At 33.7% G+C, this 20895-nt stretch overlaps 1 protein-coding gene across 2 annotated transcripts in view; it reads right to left on the minus strand.

Moving 5' to 3' along the window:
- The window catches only part of MINDY2 (MINDY lysine 48 deubiquitinase 2), a 66389-nt gene that overhangs the window by 17992 nt on the left and 27502 nt on the right, over window positions 1–20895 (minus strand). The window contains exons 3-5 of one of the 2 annotated variants that reach the window (XM_044764806.2): window positions 17233–17297; window positions 12899–13057; window positions 5062–5164 (exon numbers count right to left, since the gene is read on the minus strand). In XM_044764806.2, coding sequence (XP_044620741.2) covers window positions 5062–5164; window positions 12899–13057; window positions 17233–17297 — 327 coding nt within the window. The remainder of the gene's footprint in view (window positions 1–5061; window positions 5165–12898; window positions 13058–17232; window positions 17298–20895) is intronic. The other variant, XM_044764807.2, reaches the window with a different exon arrangement.

The following is a 20895-nucleotide window of genomic DNA, read 5'->3' on the forward strand; positions in this document are numbered from 1 at the left end:
TTTACTTATCTGCATTGCTTCAAATGAGAAATAGTTTATTTGCAACGTTTAGATTAAATTTCAATTTTATTGTTATATTGTTATTAATGATACTAAAGGTAAAAATTAACATAATGGTAATAAAATAATATTACTGAAAATAAATTTAAAAACTATTTTCCTGACATTAATGTATTTAAAAATATTTCTTCATTTCAGAAATTCAATACTGAATTAAGTTATCAAATTATTTTTTTCTATTACTGAAAAGTTATTAGAGAACATGAAAGTACTGAGTGCCTTAAAGGAGGTGAAGGAAGAAAGAATGTCAATAAAATTAGGCAAAAAAGGAAAAAGAGAGGGAATAGGAGAAGAGGAACCTTGGCTTATTTTACAATGTTGGCTGGATGTGGCCCTGCCTGAGATGGGTGTTGAAATTTAAACTCAGTCAGAACTTGACTTTGTCATGTGTTAGCTTTACATAAATGATCAGATTTTCTTTTTTATTTCATCTACTGTCAAGTTTCAAAACTCAAATACATTATATTTTTCCTCAAGAAGATGGGGCAAAACAATGTCCACTAATGTGACAAATGCCCAGGTTTTCTTTGAAACTTAGGGGCTCATGCGATTTGATTCCAGGGATGCAGTAGGGAGCCCAGAACCTCTTACTGTGCTAGGAAATAAGGAAGTGCTTAAGAAATGATGAGTACATGTCAAAAGAACATGGGATCCAGCTTGAGAGCATCCCACTGGCCATATTTGAGACAATTCTATGCATCAAAAAGAATAATGATAATAATGGATAATAACACACTGAATAAAAAAGAACCTATGAGTCTACATTGATAAAAATATTTTTTTAATGGAGGAGGAGGAGGAGAAGGGACAACTATTTTTTATAGAAGAATGCCAACTAATTAATGTAGGAATAAACGAAAATATCATAACCACCATAGTAATAGTTGATTCAGGTAAGAACGAATGCCAACTCTATTGGGTAAAAATTATTAGGAAATGGTATTTACACAGTTTCAAAGCATAACATCAGAGATTACTTATAAATTACAAAGGGGAAAGAGTATCTTTACAACAAAAAAATCTGGCAGGGGGCTGGCCCAGTGGCGCAGCAGTTAAGTTCACACGTTCTGCTGCTTCAGTGGCCCGGGCTTCACCAGTTCAGATCCCAGGTGTGGATTTACGTACCACTTGTCAAGCCTTGCTGTGGTAGGCATCCCACATATAAAGTAGAGGAAGATGGCTACGGATGTTAGCTCAGGGCCAGTCTTCCTCAGCAAAAAACAGGAGGACTGGCAGGCAATGTTAGCTCGGGGCTAATCTTCCTAAAAAAAAAAAAATCTGGTAGATACCACCATAATCATATTTGAACATCACCAATAATGGGATAATCAGACATCACGTCTGACTTGATGCACTGGGAAAGACATGATGTCACCTATGTAGTATTCCCACCAAAAATATATAACCTAAATCTACTCAAGAGGAAATAATCAGATGAATCCAAATTGAGGACTATTACACAAAACAACTATTAAGAAAAGTCAGTATCACAGAAGACCAAAAAGGAAAAAAGAAAGGAAAAAGATTAGGGATCTGTTCTAGATTACAGGAGACTAAATTGATATGACAATTAAATGATCCTTGACTAGAGCCTAGATTGAAAAAAACTTAAAAGCTATAAGGGGCAGTATTGGGACAACTGGAGAATTTTGAATATGAACAGTATATTAGGTAATAGTATTGTATCAATGCTGAATTTCCTGAGATAATTATACCGTGATTATATAGGAGGATTCTTTGTTCTTAGGAGACAAATGTTGAAGCATTAATGGGTAAAGGGCTATGATATTTGCAACTAATTCTTACATGATTTAGGAAAAACAGTGTATGAACATAGAAAGAAAGCAAAAATTCAATATGTTAATTGGTGAATTTAGGTGAAGTGCATATATAGATATATTCATTGTGCTATTCCAACTTTTTGAGATTTCTGAAAATAAAAATGAAAGAAAAAAAGGAAATCAATATTACTTTGTCAAAAACAATGTGGATTCAAACTATAATCTTCAGTGTTTATGGCACATAATAAAGGCTCAATAAATATTTGAATAAATGAATATTCTACAATTATTTCTTTAAGCATGTTTTTTACATAGAAACAATTGTTAGAGAAGAAATTATTCCTGAGAGAGCATCTGGATTTAAATGACTAGATCTATTGAAATTTGGCAGCTGGTACTGTGCTATTTTTTTCCTTATTGGTTTTTGCTGCCATGCTACAACCCATCATTATAACTAGATTCAAAAGGCATTAACACCCAAAAGAGGTAGCAAATAATAGTACTCTATGTAAACATAAAAGTTCTGTACTTTTACTTACAGTTATTGCCATCAAAAGAAAATGAACGTTATCTGAATGAAGTTGAAAGAATCTCTATTTGACTGTTAGCTAAATAACATTTCTTTTTCATCAAAAAAGAATGATAGTGAAAGTATTTCTTGTATTCTGCAACTTTTTTAATTTTTAAAAAATAAGTAGTTATCTAAGACCAAAGCTTAATACTTTTTAATAAATGAAGATTAGAAATAAACTACCGTTTGGATATTTTATTGATTCAGAAGGAAAGTTACAGTTGTAGGATAAATAGAAAAAAGAAAGGAGACTACTTTAGTTGAACACTATTCCTAAGAAAATATGAAGAAAATGATGGAAGAAAGCTAATTGCTACGTTATAAGTAAAAATGTCTATTGTGGCCTTTTCTTTCCTATATGATTTCTTAGTGCCTTATAGAAGTAACCATTGGGGTTGAATAATTATTTCCAACACTGCATATTTGTAGTTTCTTTTTGTTTGTTTTTGGTGAGGAAGATTGGCCCTGAGCGAACATTTGTGCCAATCTTCCTCTTTTGTATGTGGGATGCCGGCACAGCATGGCTTGATGATTGGTGTGTAGGTCTGTGCTGGGGATCCAAACCTTCCAGCCGCAGGCTGCCAAAGCAGAGTACACAAACTTAACCACTATGCCACTAGGCCAGCTCCTAGTTTAGCTTTTTAATTGTATTGAATTCCATATATAATTATTCCTTGATATGGAATCTGATATGCAGAATTTCACCATTACAAAATTTATGTATCAAGGAATTAATCAATTCTAATATATATTACCTGAAAATTCTATACCACTAATATAATTTCTTCCTTGCTTCTACCAAGATGTTCTTATCAAGTACTCAATACTATACAAATCAGCTATAGCTTTTTGTTATGCTGGGGAATCAACATCAGAGAAATAATTATAGTTGTAACATCAGGTTGAGAAAAAGGAGAAGTGATGAAGGGACTGGTTTCTTGTTGTTGTTCATTTTTTTTTTTTTTTTTTGAGGAAGATTAGCCCTGAGCTAACTGCTGCAAATCCTCCTCTTTGTGCTGAGGAAGACTGTCCCTGAGCTAACATCCATGCCCATCTTCCTCTACTTTATATGTGGGACGCCTACCACAGCATGGTGTGCCAAGCAGTGCCATATGCGCACTCGGGATCCAAACGGGTGAACCCTGGGCTGCCTAAGCGGAACATGCAAACTTAACTGCTGTGCCACCGGGCTGGCCTCATGTTCATTTTGTTAATTAGTGTACTACCTAAGTCCTACCCTCGTTACATTGCATCCTGGCTTGGGAAAAATGCTGTTAACAGTGTTTCCTATAGCTTCTTATCCTATAAATCTATTTACCCAAATATCACATCCTGGCTATCATTCCATCTGTTAGCACTAATTGAATCCTATTGTTCCCTCAATTACTATTGAATGGTATATTGGAAATTACTGAAAAAGTAGGAATCCACAGATGGAAATTTTCTTTACAGTCTGCTTTTAGGAATGTATTTATAGTAATGAGAGCTTGGATAAGGAATGGAAAGTTCTAGTGAGTGGAATTTTGTTAATTGAGAGAAAATATTTTTTAACAGCTTTGTCCTCTCCTCCCTAAAATTTAAACTTTGCTGCCTGAGGTTGTAGTAAAAGAGTTATCATACAAATCAATGATTAATATCCCTATATATTTATGTGCTTATTGCAGGTAGAAGACTAGGATAAGCCTCAGCTAAAACATTGTATTTTCTTGCTACTTGCCTCTTGCTTAAACATGTTACACTTCTAGATAGATAATTGAGTAATATAATTAGTTGGGTTCTGATTAATCAAGATAGTAAGAGATTCATGTACACATCGTCTTTTAAATGTCCTTATATACTTTTGTACCTTTAATTTTTAAAAATATGGTGATTGTAATCAACTTTTATTATATATCATGTAAAAGAATTGTGTGTCTGAGAGAGAATGATAAAGCTTATCCCCTGCTTCTCATGATTTCTCTTTCTCTTGTTTTTCCCTCAAACAGAGGAGAACAGTAGCCTCAGTATTTGTGCATATTTATGAAAAAGTGAAGTGGGTGGTGGGAAAGCTATATCCAAATGCTATGGCTCCAGATAGCATTCTAGTTTTAAATCAGCTCTTTCCTTTATTGACTAGAGCACAGCTGAAAATATATGAAACTTCTTCTATAATGATGAATTTTGCAATTTTAATTAGCTAAGGACTAGGAAAACTGATGATCAGAGGTATACTCTGACCCAGAAGGGGATTTCATATACTACATTGTACTGAAACATACGGCAGAGCTCTACTAAGATGAACACTTGAGCACCATAATACTCATCTCAGTCAACTGAAGCGTTCAGGACGAATTATAAAGTTCACCCAGTACTCCCCCTAAATAACACTTTTTTAAAAGAGTAATTATCAGTAACCCCTTTAATAACCATATTAAAGCTAGCAAGTGATTCCAAAGACTTTTATTAGAATTTAGGCCTGATTTTACAACTCAAGTGAAAAGGGTTCTAGGAAAAACCTTTCTGGCACCTTTATGAATAGTGACTTTTAATTCCTACAAGTAGCATCACTTGCACTTTTTAGAAGTCTTATTTAAGACATTTAAAATATATTAAATTATAAGACAAATTATTTTGCCAAGAATAAGTCAGGTAATAGCAGCATTCACCCACCTTCACTAACCAGCTCACTATTGTCTGACTGCTTACAAGAGATGATCTTCTCCACTAGTTGGTTGTAGCTGCAGTTACCAACAGCTTTTACAATGTCATCAATCTAGAAAACAAATGACTGTCTCACTAATCATGATAAGATTAAAAACAATAACAAAGAAACCCATATCACTCTTTAGGGTTTTATTTTAATACAATACTAAATAGAAAAGTATTACTTATAAAAAAGAAAATCAGCACTAAAATCAGCACCCCAACAGTTTTCAATTTTGTTTATAGCTCACTATAACATATTATGAAAAATATTGCTTAGCTATATTTCAATTATGCAAAAACAATGAAATGGGATTATTACATGCAATTTTATTTCTTAAGGTTGTAAAGATACATTTAAGTGAATAAAAAGTAAACTATTTCAGGAGGAAATATAAGAAAAATCTCAGGTTTTTTCCCCCTAAAAACAAATGTTTTACATTTAAAACAAGGCAAATCTGAAGATATTGATTTATGGGATTAACAAAGTTTTTCCATTTTGTTTATTATTTAGTTCCTAGCAAAGTATGGTGGAGATATGAGCAGATATAACTAATGTTATTTTCCTGAAGAAAAGTTAATATATATTAATCAGGGACAGTATTTGCCTCAAGACTCTTATTTCATCTTTGTCTTAGGAGGCAGTAGAAAAGTAAATTCAAAGTTTTAAGCTATATGAAAATAGAATTTGGCATCTCTACTCTCCCTCCATTATACTTTGACTATTGAAGAAAAAATAGGTTTCTGCTGTCTAAAGAACTTGATTGCCCTCTCATCCCTAAAATATATTTATAAATTACTTACATATACTACTGTATTAATATAATATACACATAATAAAACAAATACAAATTAATACAATGATATAAAAATAAGAGGGCCAATGTTTTCTTTCCATATCCAAATAATCTTCTTGAATACTTACTTTTTGAATACCACAAGTCTTGACATATATGTGCACAAGTAATACTCTGGACAGTGGTTCTCAAACTGGGGAGCTGGTGAAAAATATCTAAAAGAATTCCAGGCTCAAGTTGCTTCTCAATTTGTCTAAGTTTTCATTCCCCTGATTCATAGCAAAGTTTGAGAACAAGTGCTCTAGGCTATAATTTATTTTTTTTGTTCCTGCAAAATTCTAGGATAGTAAAAACCTCCTAACCATGCAAGTGGGACTGACAGTGGTTAAAAAGACCTAATAATTGAAAAAGTCAAAGCAGAGAATTATGGAAAATATTATATACATATCAAACATTTCCTGTTAACTTAAAACACATGAATGTATTCATTTGTCAATCTTTTGATGCAAAGCCTTTTAAAAAAGGACTTTTTTTTTGAAAGCAGACCTTTTGGCTATGATTCTATGTAAACCAAACAAAAGAGTATGACTTCTGGTTTTGATTTATTTAAAATGAAAATTTAGACCCTTAAGAAACAATTTGAGGGCATCAATCCTTTTAGATTTTCATTATTTTTCTTAACACCTTTACTGTTTACAGCAATTTTCTTTAGTGACTCAGCTTCATTAAATCTTTCCAAAGAATCTGAATTTTCAATCCTAAGGAGTCCACAAATATATAACTAGAATAATAAACAGAAGATCAATATACAAAGATCAATTGTACTTCTACAGACTAGCAATGAAAAGTACAAAGATCTCACAGGCAGAATCTCTACATTAATATTTCATTTAGGTTCCTTTTATGGCTGATTATGTACCAGGTGCTGTTAGAGAAACTGCAGACTCATCAGTGAACAAAACAGATGGTCTATGCTTTCATAAGTTTATATTCTAGAGTAAAGACAAACAATAAACCAAATAAACAAATATATAATATGCTAGGTAGCTGTATGTAGTGGTACACAGCTACTCTTTGTTCTTTTTCATCGTACTATAGTCTTCCATCGTATGACTACACCATAATATAATTATTCATTCATCTTTTGTGTGTGTGTGTGTGTGAGAAAGATTGTCCCTGAGCTAACATCTGTGCAAATCTTCCTCTATTTTGTATGTGGGATGCCGCCACAGAATGGCTTGATGAGTGGTATAGATCCATGCCTGGGATCTGAAGCTATAAACCCTGTACCACCAAAGTGGACTGCACAAACTTAACCCCTATGCCACCGTGCCAGCCCTAACAAGTTTTCAATTTTAATGTAGTCATGTTTACCAATGTTCTTCATGGTTAATGCATCTGTGTCTGGTTTTAGAAATCCTTTCCTATCATTAAGGTTAGAAATATATTCCTGAATTTTTGCAGTTTTATCTTTTACAGTTAAACATCAATGCATATGGAATAGAATTTCATGGTGTGAGTTGGGGGAAACAATTTCATTTTTTTCTAATTGGCTATCTAATTAGAAATTTGAATTGGCTATCTAGCTGGCTATCTAATTAGATATCTAATGGCTATCTAATTGTCTTAGCACTTTCTTTTGAAAGGACTGCCTTTCCCCAATTGCTCTAGAGTGCCCTATTTCTATCTACAAATGCATGGTCTTTTTTGGCCTCAATTCTCTGTCATTGGTCTAATTCTTAATTACAATATTTAAAATACTTCATATCTGGAAGAGCAAGTCCTCCCTACTTGTTCTGCTTCAAGAATATCCTGGCGTCTATTCCCGGCCCTTTGTGTATATATTGTAGAATCAACTTGTCACATTCCACAACTACTCCCCACAAATCTGCTGGGATTTTTTGGGGGGTTGTCCTGAAACTATAATTTATTTTAGAGAAAACTGACATCTTTATAGATTCAGTCTTGAAACCTAAAATCTAAGAACAGAATAGAAACCTACATTTACATGGGTCTCTAATTTCTCTCAAATTTAAAATTAGCTTCATAAGAGGTCTTGCACATCTTTTTGCCAGATTTATTCTTAGGAACTTGTACCATGAAAATAACAAACAGAAAATGAAATTTTAAAAGTATGTTATTTTAGAATCCTTTTCGAAGAATTTTAGCTTTGTTAATCTTTGTTATATGTTTACTTTCAGGCTTTTTTTTTTGTGAGGAAGGTTGGCCCTGAGCTAACATCTGTTGCCAATCTTCCCCTTTTCTTTTTTTTCTCCCCAAAGCCACAGTACATAGTTGTATATCCTAGTTGTAGGTACTTCTAGTTCTTCTAGGTGGGACACCGCCTCACCATGGCTTGATGAGCAGTGTGTAGGTCCATGCCGAGGATCTAAACTGGCAAACCCCAGCCCACCAAAGCAGAGCACATGAACTTAAGCACTTGGCCATAGGGCCAGCCCCTATGTTTACTTTCTATTTTAATACTTTCTGCTCTTAAGACAGATATATAGCTCATTAATTTTCAGTCTTTTTTATTCCTTAACACATGATTTTAGGGCTTTAAAAATCCCTCTAAAAGTTGTTTTAGCTAAATCTCACAAGTTTTGATATGGATTTAGTAATTGTGCAGTTTAAAATACACTCTAAATTTCATTGTGCTTTTTTGGCCCAAACAGTCTCTATTGAGTTTCTATTGATTTCCAGCTTAATTGCATTGTGGTCAGAGAATATTCTATACTCTGTATGTTTTAAATCCTTAGAAATTCGTTGAAACTTGCTTTATGGCCAGTATTAGGTCAATTTTTACAAATTTCATGAATGTATAAAGAGAATCAGGTTCATAAAAAACAAGGAATCACTGAGAAAATGTCATGGACAAGAGGATACTAGGAAGATATGATTAAATGCAATGTGATACTCTGGATTGGATTCTGGAACAACAACAAAAAAAATTAGTGGAAAAATTGGTGAAACACAAATGAAGATTATAATATAGTGAAAAGTAATGCACCAATATTAAATTTCTAAGTTTTGACACAGGGACCATGGTCAGGTAAGATTAGGGGAAACTGAGTGAAGAGTATACGGGAATTCTCTGTAACATCTTTGTAACTTTCCTGTAAACCTGAAATTATTCAAAAATAAGAAGTTTATTAAAATTTTTTAAAAGAATGGATGTTCATTAGATTTTCTTTTTTTTCTTCTTTCTGCTTCTATCAATGACAGAGAAAGGTATATTAAAATCTTCCAGTAGGGCAATCTATTTCTTCTTATAATTCTGTTAAGCTTTGCTTTATAGCTTTGAGGTTATGTTATTAGATGCACACAAATTTTGTTTTTCATTGTCAAAAACTGACCTTTATTCTTTTGGCAGTTCCCATGGGTCCAAGAAATGCATATCAATCAGGGTATTTACCTTCCAGGTGTCTCCAGGCACATACAAATTTAAAATGATTATATCTTGCTGGCAAATTAAACATTCGATCATTCAAGCATTACTAAAATGATTTTTGACTTAAAAGTCTATTCATTTTGACATTACTGTAGATACACCAGCATTCTTTTGATTAGCAATTGTATTGGATTTCTTTTCTCCCTCTTTTTACTTGTAATGTTTCTGTTTAACTTCATACTGTTTTGTATATGTCTCTTGTAAACAACAAATATATATATTTTTTAATCCAGCCTCAGAATCAATGTCTTTTAACTGGAGCATTTAGTCCTATTTATACTTACTATAATTATACATATATTTGAATTTATTAAATCCAACATTCTCTCTGTCCCACCAGTTCAACATTCCTTTACCTCTCCTTTCTTCCTTCTTTGTAGATTGATTAATTTTTCCCCCTTCTACGAATCTAGAAGTTACTCATTACGTTTTCTATTCCTCTACTCTATTCTGGCTACTCTAAAAGAGCATTATCCAATAACACATTCTGTAATAATGAAAATATTCCAAATCTGTATTGCCCAATAAAATATTCACTAGCCACATGTGACTATTGAGCAACTGAAATGTGTCTAGTGCAATTCAGGAATGAAATTTTTAATTAAATTTAAATTTAAATGGCCACACTTGGCTACTAATTTGAATAGAAAAGCCATAGAAACTATAACATCTATCCCAACCATATCAAAGTCAGAAGTTAATACCCTCTTCTGGTACAATTAACTCTTGGCTCTTAGAGTACTTTACCCTCTTCCCAACTTACATTATTATTTTTGCATATGCTAATGTTCTTTTTTTAAATCCCAAAAGATAATGTTATTATTTGACACAGTTAACAATCATTTATATTTATCCACAAATTTATCACATTATTTTCTCTCCATTCACCCTTCCTTCCATCTGGAATAACTTTCCTTCTTTTCAAAGTCCTTGTTTAGAATTTCCATTAATGATGGTCTATTGGAAGAAAACTATCTTAATTTAATTAATCTAATAAATGACTTTATTTTGCCCCATTCTTAAAGGATAATTTTTCTGGGAACAGGATTACAGGTTAGCATTTGTCCTCTTTCAACACAGTGAACAGATCATTTCCACTGTCACCTGGCTTCCAAGGTTGCTCTTAAAGAGTTGTCAATTAATAACGGAGAAATATCTTTTCAGTGTCTGAATTCTGGTGCACACTTTCTAGAGAACTGCTGATATTTATATGCAAGATAATTATTTGCAGAACACATAACTGGAATACAAAGACCTAGCCATTTCTGAGAGATAGTTCCTACAGACCTATGTATTCAAACTTTTGCCTTGTTCTTTTTCTTTCTCTGCAGCAGAATGCTTCTGTCACAAAACAAGTGAGTAAAATAGATAAAAAGCACAGCCCCCAGGCACTTCCAAGGTTTGAAAACCACTGTGTAGAACAGAAAAGTCTGATGAACAATCTCTGTTCTACATTACAGCACATTTTTTTCTTTAAGCATATAAATTCAACTGTTTATCAGACAAAATATAGCTACACATACAGTCAGAGGGATGATCAGAGTCCAAATTTTTTAAGAACTCAGGCTTAAGTTCCTCAGTTCATTCTCCTCAAGAATCTAGGCTACCTGGCATTGTCATCTGCCAGGATCCAGCATGGCTCACCTTGGATGTGTAAAATGCTGGACATGTTTAGATTTTTCAACGATATTATTAGAGACAGAGTGCCAATACAGATACAGATGCCCTGCTTACAGTAAGCCATCCTTTCATTGCCCGCAATACCAGTTGCTTTTACCAATGGACAGGGATGAAGAAACACTGCCAAGTCCTTGCTATTGTGATCTCGCCTTCCCTGTAGTTAATGCATGTATGCATTCATACTTCATTCCATCAGTCAATATTTATTGAGAACCTTCTATGTTCTATGTTCACTGTTCTAAACAATGAGAAATAACAGCCTAGCCCACTTAAAACATTCATTCTAGTGGGAGATGACAGCCAGTCAAGTAAAGGAATAAATAAGAATTCCAGATAATGATAAGTGGTAAAGAAAATCAAATAGGGTCATGGGAGAGGAAATGACTGAGGAAAAGGAAGGTGACTAATTTCAACAAGTTGGTCAGAGAGGGCTGCTCTAAACAAGGTGATATTTGACCTAAGACCTGAATAATGAGACACCAGAAACGTGAAGATCTGAGAGAACAATGTGTTAGGGTGGTATAACAGTGTTCCACAGTGGCAATCAGCTGGTACAAAGACTCAGTGTAGGAATGAGCTTAATATGTCTGAAGAATAGGAAAGCAGTTCGTGTTGCTGAAGGGTAGTAAAAAAGTGGGAGAATTACATAGGTGAAGTCGGACAGCCAGGCAGAGTCTAGATCACGCAGCATATCATGAAAACTCTCATCAGGATTCTGCATCTTATTTTAGTTACACTGGAGGCTTTTAAGGAAGGGAGGAGGCCATAGGGATAAAGGGGAGGGTTTGTTTTACAAAGATCATTCTGAGTACTAAGATAATTCAATGGGGGGAAAGAATAACCTTTACAAGAAATGGTACTAGGACAAGTGGATATCCACATGCAAAAGAACAAAATTGAATCTCTTCCTCAAATTATACACAAAAATCAACTCAAAATGGATCATACTCCTAAATGTAAGCACTAAAACTATAAAATCCTGGGGCCGGCCCTGTGGCAGAGTGGTTAAGTTCGTGCGCTGCGCTGCAGGCGGCCCAGTGTTTCGTCAGTTCGAATCCTGGGCGCGGACATGGCACCATTCATTGAGCCACGCTGAGGCGGCATCCCACATACCACAACTAGACGGACCCACAACTAAGAATATACAACTATGTACCGGGGGGCTTTGGGGAGAAAAAGGAAAAAAATAAAATCTTTAAAAAAAAAAAAAACTATAAAATCCTTAGAAAAAGATATAAGAGTAAATCTTTGTGACTTTGCGTTAGGCAAAGCCATCTTAGGTAGGATACCAAAAGCATAAGCAACAAAAGGAAAAATAGATAAATTGGACTTCATCAAAATTAAAAACTTTTGTGCTTCAGAAGCTATCAAGAAAGTGAAAAGACAACCCATAAAATATTTGCAAATCATATATCTGATAAGAGACTTATACCTAGATATATAAAGAACTCTTGCAACTCAATAACAAAGAGACTAGTAAAAACAGGCAAGGGATCTACAGACACTTCTCCAAAGATATTCAAATGGCCAATAAACACGTGAAAAGATGCTCAACATCATTAGTCACCAGAGAAATGCAAACAAATCCACAATGAGATATGAGTTTACACCTACTAGGATGACTATAATCAAAAAGACAGATAATAACAAGAGTTGGGGAGGATGCAGACTCAGCTTTGTATTTGGCCCCTAACTCCTTCAAGTCTTGAGCAAATTTAGCAGTCTGGAGGACTGTGCCCTTAGCTTCATAATTTGGCTAATTCCAAGTAAAAGCACAAAAAACATAAGTATAAGAAAATATAAATCTAGATTACTTTGCCAAAATAATAAACTTCTACTACATCTGTGTTTATATAATTTAAAATTTTCTACTTACCTGAGGGTCCACTAACCACCCATGGTACAAAGGAATATCAAGAAGATCAAATACTATACATTCTGGTGTATATTCAAACACTCGAACACCAGTGAATTTTACATTTACATCCAAGCCTGTCTGTAGTTTGTGCAAGATTGCCATAGCATCACTCATATTCTGAAAACAGAAAGAGGAAGGGTAAAGATGAGAAAAATCAAGCAACAACAACAAAAAAGATACTTAAATGCAGGCACATTTACTTCTAATTTTCCATTTTATCCAATTTATTCATCCCTTCAACCAATTTTTATCACTAAGTACCTACTATGTGTCAGGCACTATCTGAGTTCTAAAGATATAATAGCAAATAAAACAAAGTTTCTGATCTCATGTGACTAACATTCTACTATGAGAGACAAATATATAAACATAATATAATGTCAAGTATTAGTGAGAAAAACTGAACAGGACAAAGATGTACAGAGTGACAAGAGTGAGGGACCTATTTTGGACCAAGAAGCCTAAAGACAAAAGTTTTTAGTCAAAGAGGAAGGCCTCTCTCACTTCTGGGAATATATCCAAAAGAACTGAAAGCAGCATCTTGAAGAGATATTTGTATACCCATGTTCACTGCAGCATTATTCACAATAGCCTAGAGGTAGAAGCAGCCCAAATGTCCACTGACAGATAAATAGATGGAGAAAATGTAGTATATATATATATATATATATATATATATACACACACACAATGGAATATTACTCTGCCTTAAAAAAAGAAAGAAATCCTATTACATGCTACAACATGGATGAAACTTGAGGACATTATGCTGAGTGAAATAAGGTGTCACATAAGGACAAATACTATGTGATACCACTTATATGAGATATCTATAGAGTCAAAATCATGGAAACAGAAAGTAGAATTGTGGTTGCCACGAGTTGGAGGGAGGGAGTACTAGTGAGTTGTTCAATGAGTATAGTTTCAGTTTTACAAGATGAAAATGCTGTAGAGATCTGTTACACAACAATGTGAATATTAGTTAACACTACTGAACTATACATTTAAAAATGATTGAGAGAAAATTTCATATTTTGTTTTTTAACCACAACTGAAAAAAAGAAAAGAAATGAGCTATCAAGCCATGAAAAGACACGGAGGAAATTTAAATGTATAACACTAAGTGAAAGAAGCCAATCTGAAATGGCTACATATCGTATGATTCCAATTGACATTGTGGGAAGGAAAAACAATGAGGACAGTAAAGGATTAGTAGTTGCCAGGGGTTAGGAGGAGGGAGGGATATATAGGCAGAACACAGAGGAATTTTAGGGGCAGCAAAACTATTCTGTGTGGTACTATAATGGTGGATACGTGTCATTACACATTTGTCAAAACCCATAGAATGTATAACACCAAGGTTGAACCCTAATGTAAACTATGGGCTTTGGGTGATAATTATGTATCAGCGTAGGTTCATAGATTATAACATATGTTATCACTCTGGCACAGGATGTTAATAGTGGGGGAGAGTGTGGTGATGGGGGGAACCATGGGTATATGAGAACTCTCTGTACTTTCTACTCAATTTTGCTATGAATGTAAACTGCTTAAAAAAAAAAAAAGAGCCTCTTTAAAAATAACGACCAAAGCAAAATAGTGAGTCTTGGGAAGCTTGGAAAAAAAGCTTGGAAAAAAAACTCTGCTGCAGAAAGTGGTGGGAAATGAAACCTGAGAGAAAGACAGGCTTGATCAAAAAGACTTGCTGCCCAAATTAAGGAGTCATTTGGTCACATAAGACTGTAATGAAGACGATTTTAAAGCATATTTTTTCCTAACCATTTTAATACATTAAATATGGGTACATTATATAGAGGATATATTTGATAAAACAAAGAAAATCAATATATAAAATTTAATAAAATTTTACTTAATGCCTACTGTTAATCAGACACTGTGCTACATACTGTAGCTATAAAATAGAAGTAGACTACAGCCTACTGAAGGGCTTATAGTAGATAGGGTGAACATGAAATAAATCCTGTTGTATTGAAACTAAGAACTCTCTCTGAAATCTGAAAAAGACAAATTCAGGTCATAAGCACAAAGTTTTGTTTGACCAAATATCTTATAAAATTCCATTCTAAGAGACAGTCTAGACTGAAAATAGAAATTATTCAAATGTTTTAAATTTATGGAAAAAGAATTTACAGGATAACATAGTTACATAATCTTTGGCTTTCATCAGTTTCAGCTCTTCCTAATAACTATGTTCCCCTAAAACAATATATTTTCTCAATCTTCCCAAAAGTTGAATCTTTGAAAACAATCAGCTCACACTTTTTCCCTTCAGTGTTAAAAAAAATTTTTTAAGGCCATAACAATGATCAACCTGAGAAGACAGTAACAACAGGGAGCAACTGTAGGATTATAATTCCACTACTACCAATTTTTTCTTCTATATTTGTTAAATTCTTGGTTGCCCAATTTTCCTTCGGGGAAGTATAATTTCTAATAGTTCCTGGGCTCATGCTTACACCTTTATATAACTTCTACATTTTTTATAGATTACATGGTATTACAATCACTAAATCGACACCATTTGATAATATCCATAAAGATTAATAAAACTGATAAAAAATAAAATTTATAAGCAAAGGGTTAAAGAGGGTATTTTGCCATCTTGTTCCAAAATCCAAATTATGATAATTAATATTATAAAATATAAATCCTAGGGATGGTTGCTTACATCACAAGAAGGGATTACTATTGGTCCCTTTAAGGTAGTAGTTAAATTGTTTCTTAGAATTTTTCCTAAAGGTATTTCTAACATGGTGAAATATTTTAAATTTAAATATAAAATATATTTTTAAAACATATCTTCAATCATTAAAAAAAACCTGTCATAAACACAAACACATACACACAGTATTTTCTTGTGTTGTCAGGGTATCTATCATTGAGCAAAACTGGAAAAAATATGCTGTTTACAACTTCTGGTAAAGAGGTTTTAACTAGGAAGATTGTAGCTCTACATTGGTCTTTCTAAAATTTAGGACATTTCTGCTCCCATAAAATCATACAAAAAAGAACACTACCACATCACACTTGTGAAATATTAGACCTAGCCCTGTCATCAGCTGGGTACATACTATTCTCAAAACTAATGGTAATGTAATCGTAATACCTTATAAATAATTTTAGAGCTTATTTTAAATGACAGTACTTTTTGTCTGACATGTTTATAAGAAATGCAAGTAGTTGTTAGATATTGTTTGTTTCAACTTTGAAACAAAACTTTAATTCCAATCATTTTCCAAGAGTCTAGATCACCTTAATGGAAGTGGATCTTGAGACTGCAAGATGGACTTGAAACAAACGAAATGCTTATATCATTTGCAAACACTCATCAATCAAGATTTTCTCAAAACTGTGCAACAGAAGTAAAATGAACTTTGAGGTTAATATGAAACTGCAAATATCATCCATAATTCCTAATTTCAAGTTTTTGTATTAATCAAAATAGTCTAATTTCAATAAGCAATGATATAAATTTGATAAATAAACAATATAAATTGAACCTTATCACTTTATACTTATAAAATATCATTTACTGGTTTCATGTATTGGAGGTTAGAGTAAGATTTCCTTTGAAAAGAGGTTTCTATTGTGGAAAATGTTTGGAAATCACTGCTTTAAGATACAAATTCCAATAGATTTAAATGATTTAATGTACCAGTTTGGCTTTAGCTATAGATTTCCTACCTTACACAGTGCAATGAAACATGTTGGCTTCTCAATTCTATTAGGACTAGACTATCTGAACATTCAAATTCAAGAAATTTTGCATTACTTGAATACTGAAGAAAATGAAGCTCTGCTTGCTTTCTTCCAGCTCCACTAATTTTGAACCTAGTGACCCCTCCTATATTACAGAACAGAATCTCTAAAGAACATGCCAAGACATGTGGACACATTGAAAGTATGAAACAGCAGATTTTTTCCTAATGCCATACTTCAGACATCATTTGCTCAACTTTCTCCTAAATATAACTTAGTTATAAAATATAAATAAAATGAGAAAAGATGCATCAATGATAAATTCACTTCAATTTTTGAAGGAAAATACCAGGTTATCATTCTACATAGGTCTGTAGAATGATATCTATGTTTCATTCTATATAGCATAGATGCTCATATAAAACAGGGATAAAAATGTTTTTTACATTTTTAAAGAACTGTAAAAAAAGAAAACAAAGAATATGCCTGCAAAGCCACTGATAGGGACCAATGAATACATCCATAAGTTAAAAATTATATATTTTAATGTAAAAAAAAATTGTGTCTATTACCTGCTCATAGTTTAAACGTTGAATTTCTGAAATTTCTTTTGGCTTTGCATCAAGCATGTAATCTCCTGTAAAAAGAAATTGTAAAGTTGCCTTTTTAAAATATTACTTTTTCAGATCACAAAGGTAACAGATTTTAATTATAAATTGTAGCAAAAGGTGACATATAAAACAGACCCTCCCAATCCTATTCAGAGAAAATCGATGTTAACTGTTTGCTAAAGTCTCACATATTTTTTCAATGTACATATTGTAACGCTTTTGAACTTTCTTTTACTTTCACTTTACAATATATTTGAGCATCTTTCCATGTCACTACAACAAAAACTCTAAAAGGTTGTACCAAGTTTTACTGCTAGCAACAATATATTACCCTATTACCTTTCCAAAAATGGGTGTTACCAGTCTTCTAAATGTGTGCCATTCTGAGAAGCAAACAAATTTTTTTGCATTTAAAAAATTATCTTTTTATGCATGTATTTTTATTTGCTATCATCTTTTTAATATATGTATGACTTTTAGTATATGTGGCAACTTTCAAATATATGTGGCACCATTTTAATATATGTAGTACCTTTTAATCTATGTTTTGCCTTTTTAATTACGTATTAACTATACATACTTCTTTCCTTTGAATTGCCTGTTTAGCCAAGTATCATTTTTCTTATTGAACTGCAAAAGCTCTTTTTCAATTAAAGGAATTACAACACTTCCTGTTACATGTGTGGTAAATATTTTTTTCCCATATTGGCTTCTGACTTTACAATGATGTTTTACCTATTTTTGCCATACAGGAATATTTAATTTTAATATAGTCAAATTCTTCTATTATAGCTTATGGGTTGAATGTCATGTTTAGAAGGATCACCTCTTAAGAGTATACAAATATTTACATATGCTTTCTTAATATAATTTTATGTTTTATGTTTGTTCTTTTTAATGTTTACATATTTAATTTATGTGGAATTTATTTTGATATAAACAGTGATATACTGAACCAACTTCTCACTCAGGCTCCCAAATCACTAACTAATTGATGAAATTGTTTTTAATATAAGCTTTTTTTTTTTGAGGAGGAGGACTAGCCCTGAGCTAACTACTGCCAATCTTCCTCTTTTTGCTGAGGAAGACTGGCCCTGAGCTAACATCCACACCCATCTTCCTCTATTTTATACGTGGGACGCCTACCACAGCATGGCTTTTGCCAAGCCGTGCCATGTCTGCACCTGGGACCCGAACCAGCGAACCCCAGGTCGCCAAGAAGCGGAACGTGCGCACTTAACCGCTGCACCACCGGGCCGGCCCCTTTAATATAATCTTTATTTTCTAATTCAAAATAAACTTCTAGGGGCCAGCCCTGTAGCTGAGTGGTTAAGTTTGCACACTCTTATGAACATGAATATGTTATTATTTGTGCTTTTAATAAAAACTTCAAGATAGCAAAATCTAACCAGTAATGATTTTATTCTACATAGGTAAAAGAACTCTAAAAGCACTAAATTAATTGATTCACAAAAATATACAAGCAACACATGATCATCTCAATAGATGCAGAGAAAGCATTCGACAAGATCCAACATCCATTTACGATAAAAACCCTCAATAAAATGCCCAGAGAAGGAAAGTATCTCAACATAATAAAGGCCGTATATGACAAGCCCACAGTCCACATCATACTCAACGGACAAAAACTGAAAGCTATCCCTCTGAGAACAGGAACAAGACAAGGGTGCCCACTTTCACCACTCCTATTCAACATAGTACTGGAGGTGTTGGCCAGAGCAATTAGGCAAGAGAAAGGAATAAAAGGAATCCAAATAGGGAGGGAAGAAGTGAAACTCTCGCTGTTTGCAGATGACATGATCTTATATATAGAAAACCCCAAAGAATCCATAGGACAACTATTAGAAACAATCAACAGCTACAGCAAAGTTGCAGGATATAAAATCAACATACATAAATCAGTAGCATTTCTATACTCTAATGAACTAACAGAAAAAGAACTCAAGAACTCAATCCCATTCATAATCACAACGAAAAGAATAAAATACCTTGGGATAAATTTAACCAAGGAAGTGAAAGATCTATACAATGAAAACTACAAGACTTTCTTGAAAGAAATTGATGACGACATAAAGAGATGGAAAGACACTCCATGCACATGGACTGGAAGAATAAACATAGTTAAAATGTCCATACTACCTAAAGCAATCTGCAGATTCAACGCTATCCCAATCAGAATCCCAATGACATTCTTTACAGAAATTGAACAAAGAATGCTAAAATTCATATGGGGCAACAAAAGACCCCGAATTGCTAAAGCAATCCTGAGTAAGAAGAACAAAGCCGGAGGCATCACAATCCCTGACTTCAAAACATACTGCAGAGCTACAGTAATCAAAGCAGCATGGTACTGGTACAGAAACATGTGCACAGACCAATGGAACAGAATTGAAAGCCCAGAAATAAAACCACACATCTATGGACAGCTAATCTTCGACAAAGGAGCTGAGGGCCTACAATGGAGAAAAGAAAGTCTCTTCAACAAATGGTGCTGGGAAAACCAGACAGCCACATGTAAAAGAATGAAAATTGACCACTCTTTTTCACCATTCACAAAAATAAACTCTAAATGGATCAAAGACCTAAAGATTAGGCCTGAAACAATAAGTCTTCTAGAAGAGAATATAGGCAGTACACTCTTTGACATCAGTTCCAAAAGAATCTTTTCAGACACCATAACTCCTCAGACGAGGGAAACAATAGAAAGAATAAACAAATGGGACTTCATCAGACTAAAGAGCTTCTTCAAGGCAAGGGAAAACAGGATTGAAACAAAAAAACAGCCCACTAATTGGGAATAAAATATTTACAAGTTACTTATCCGACAAAGGCTTAATCTCCATAATATATAAAGAACTCACACAGCTCAACAACAAAAAATCAAACAACCCAATCAAAAAATGGGCAGGGGACATGAACAGACATTTCTCCAAAGAAGATATAAGGATGCCCAATAGACACATGAAAAGATGCTCATCATCACTAATCATCAGGGAAATGCAAATCAAAACTACACTAAGATATAACCTTACACCTGTTAGAATGGCAAAAATATCCAAAACCAAGAGTGACAAATGTTGGAGAGGTTGTGGAGAAAAAGGAACCCTCATACACTGTTGGTTGGAATGCAAACTGGTGCAGCCACTGTGGAAAATAGTATGGAGATTTCTCAAAAAGTTAAAAATAGAAATACCTTATAACCCAGCCAGCCCACTACTGGGTATCTATCCTAAGAACCTGAAATCAGCAATTCCAAGAGTCCCATGCACCCCTATGTTCATCGCAGCATTATTTACAATAGCCAAGACATGGAACCAACTTAAGTGCCCAGCAACTGATGATTGGATAAAGAAGATATGGTATATACACACAATGGAATACTACTCAGCCATAAAAAAGGACAAAATCGTCCCATTCACATCAATGTGGATGGAACTTGAGGGTATTATGTTAAGTGAAATAAGCCAGACAGAGAAAGACGAACTCTGTATGACTCCACTCACAGGTGGAAGTTAACATAGAGACAAGGAGATCTGATCGGTGGTTACCAGGGGAAAGGCGGGGTGGGGGGAGGGCACAAAGGGTGAAGTGGTGTACCCACAA

Source organism: Equus asinus, chromosome 2 (assembly GCF_041296235.1).
Source record: "Equus asinus isolate D_3611 breed Donkey chromosome 2, EquAss-T2T_v2, whole genome shotgun sequence".
NCBI classification, from domain to species: Eukaryota; Metazoa; Chordata; class Mammalia; order Perissodactyla; family Equidae; genus Equus; species Equus asinus.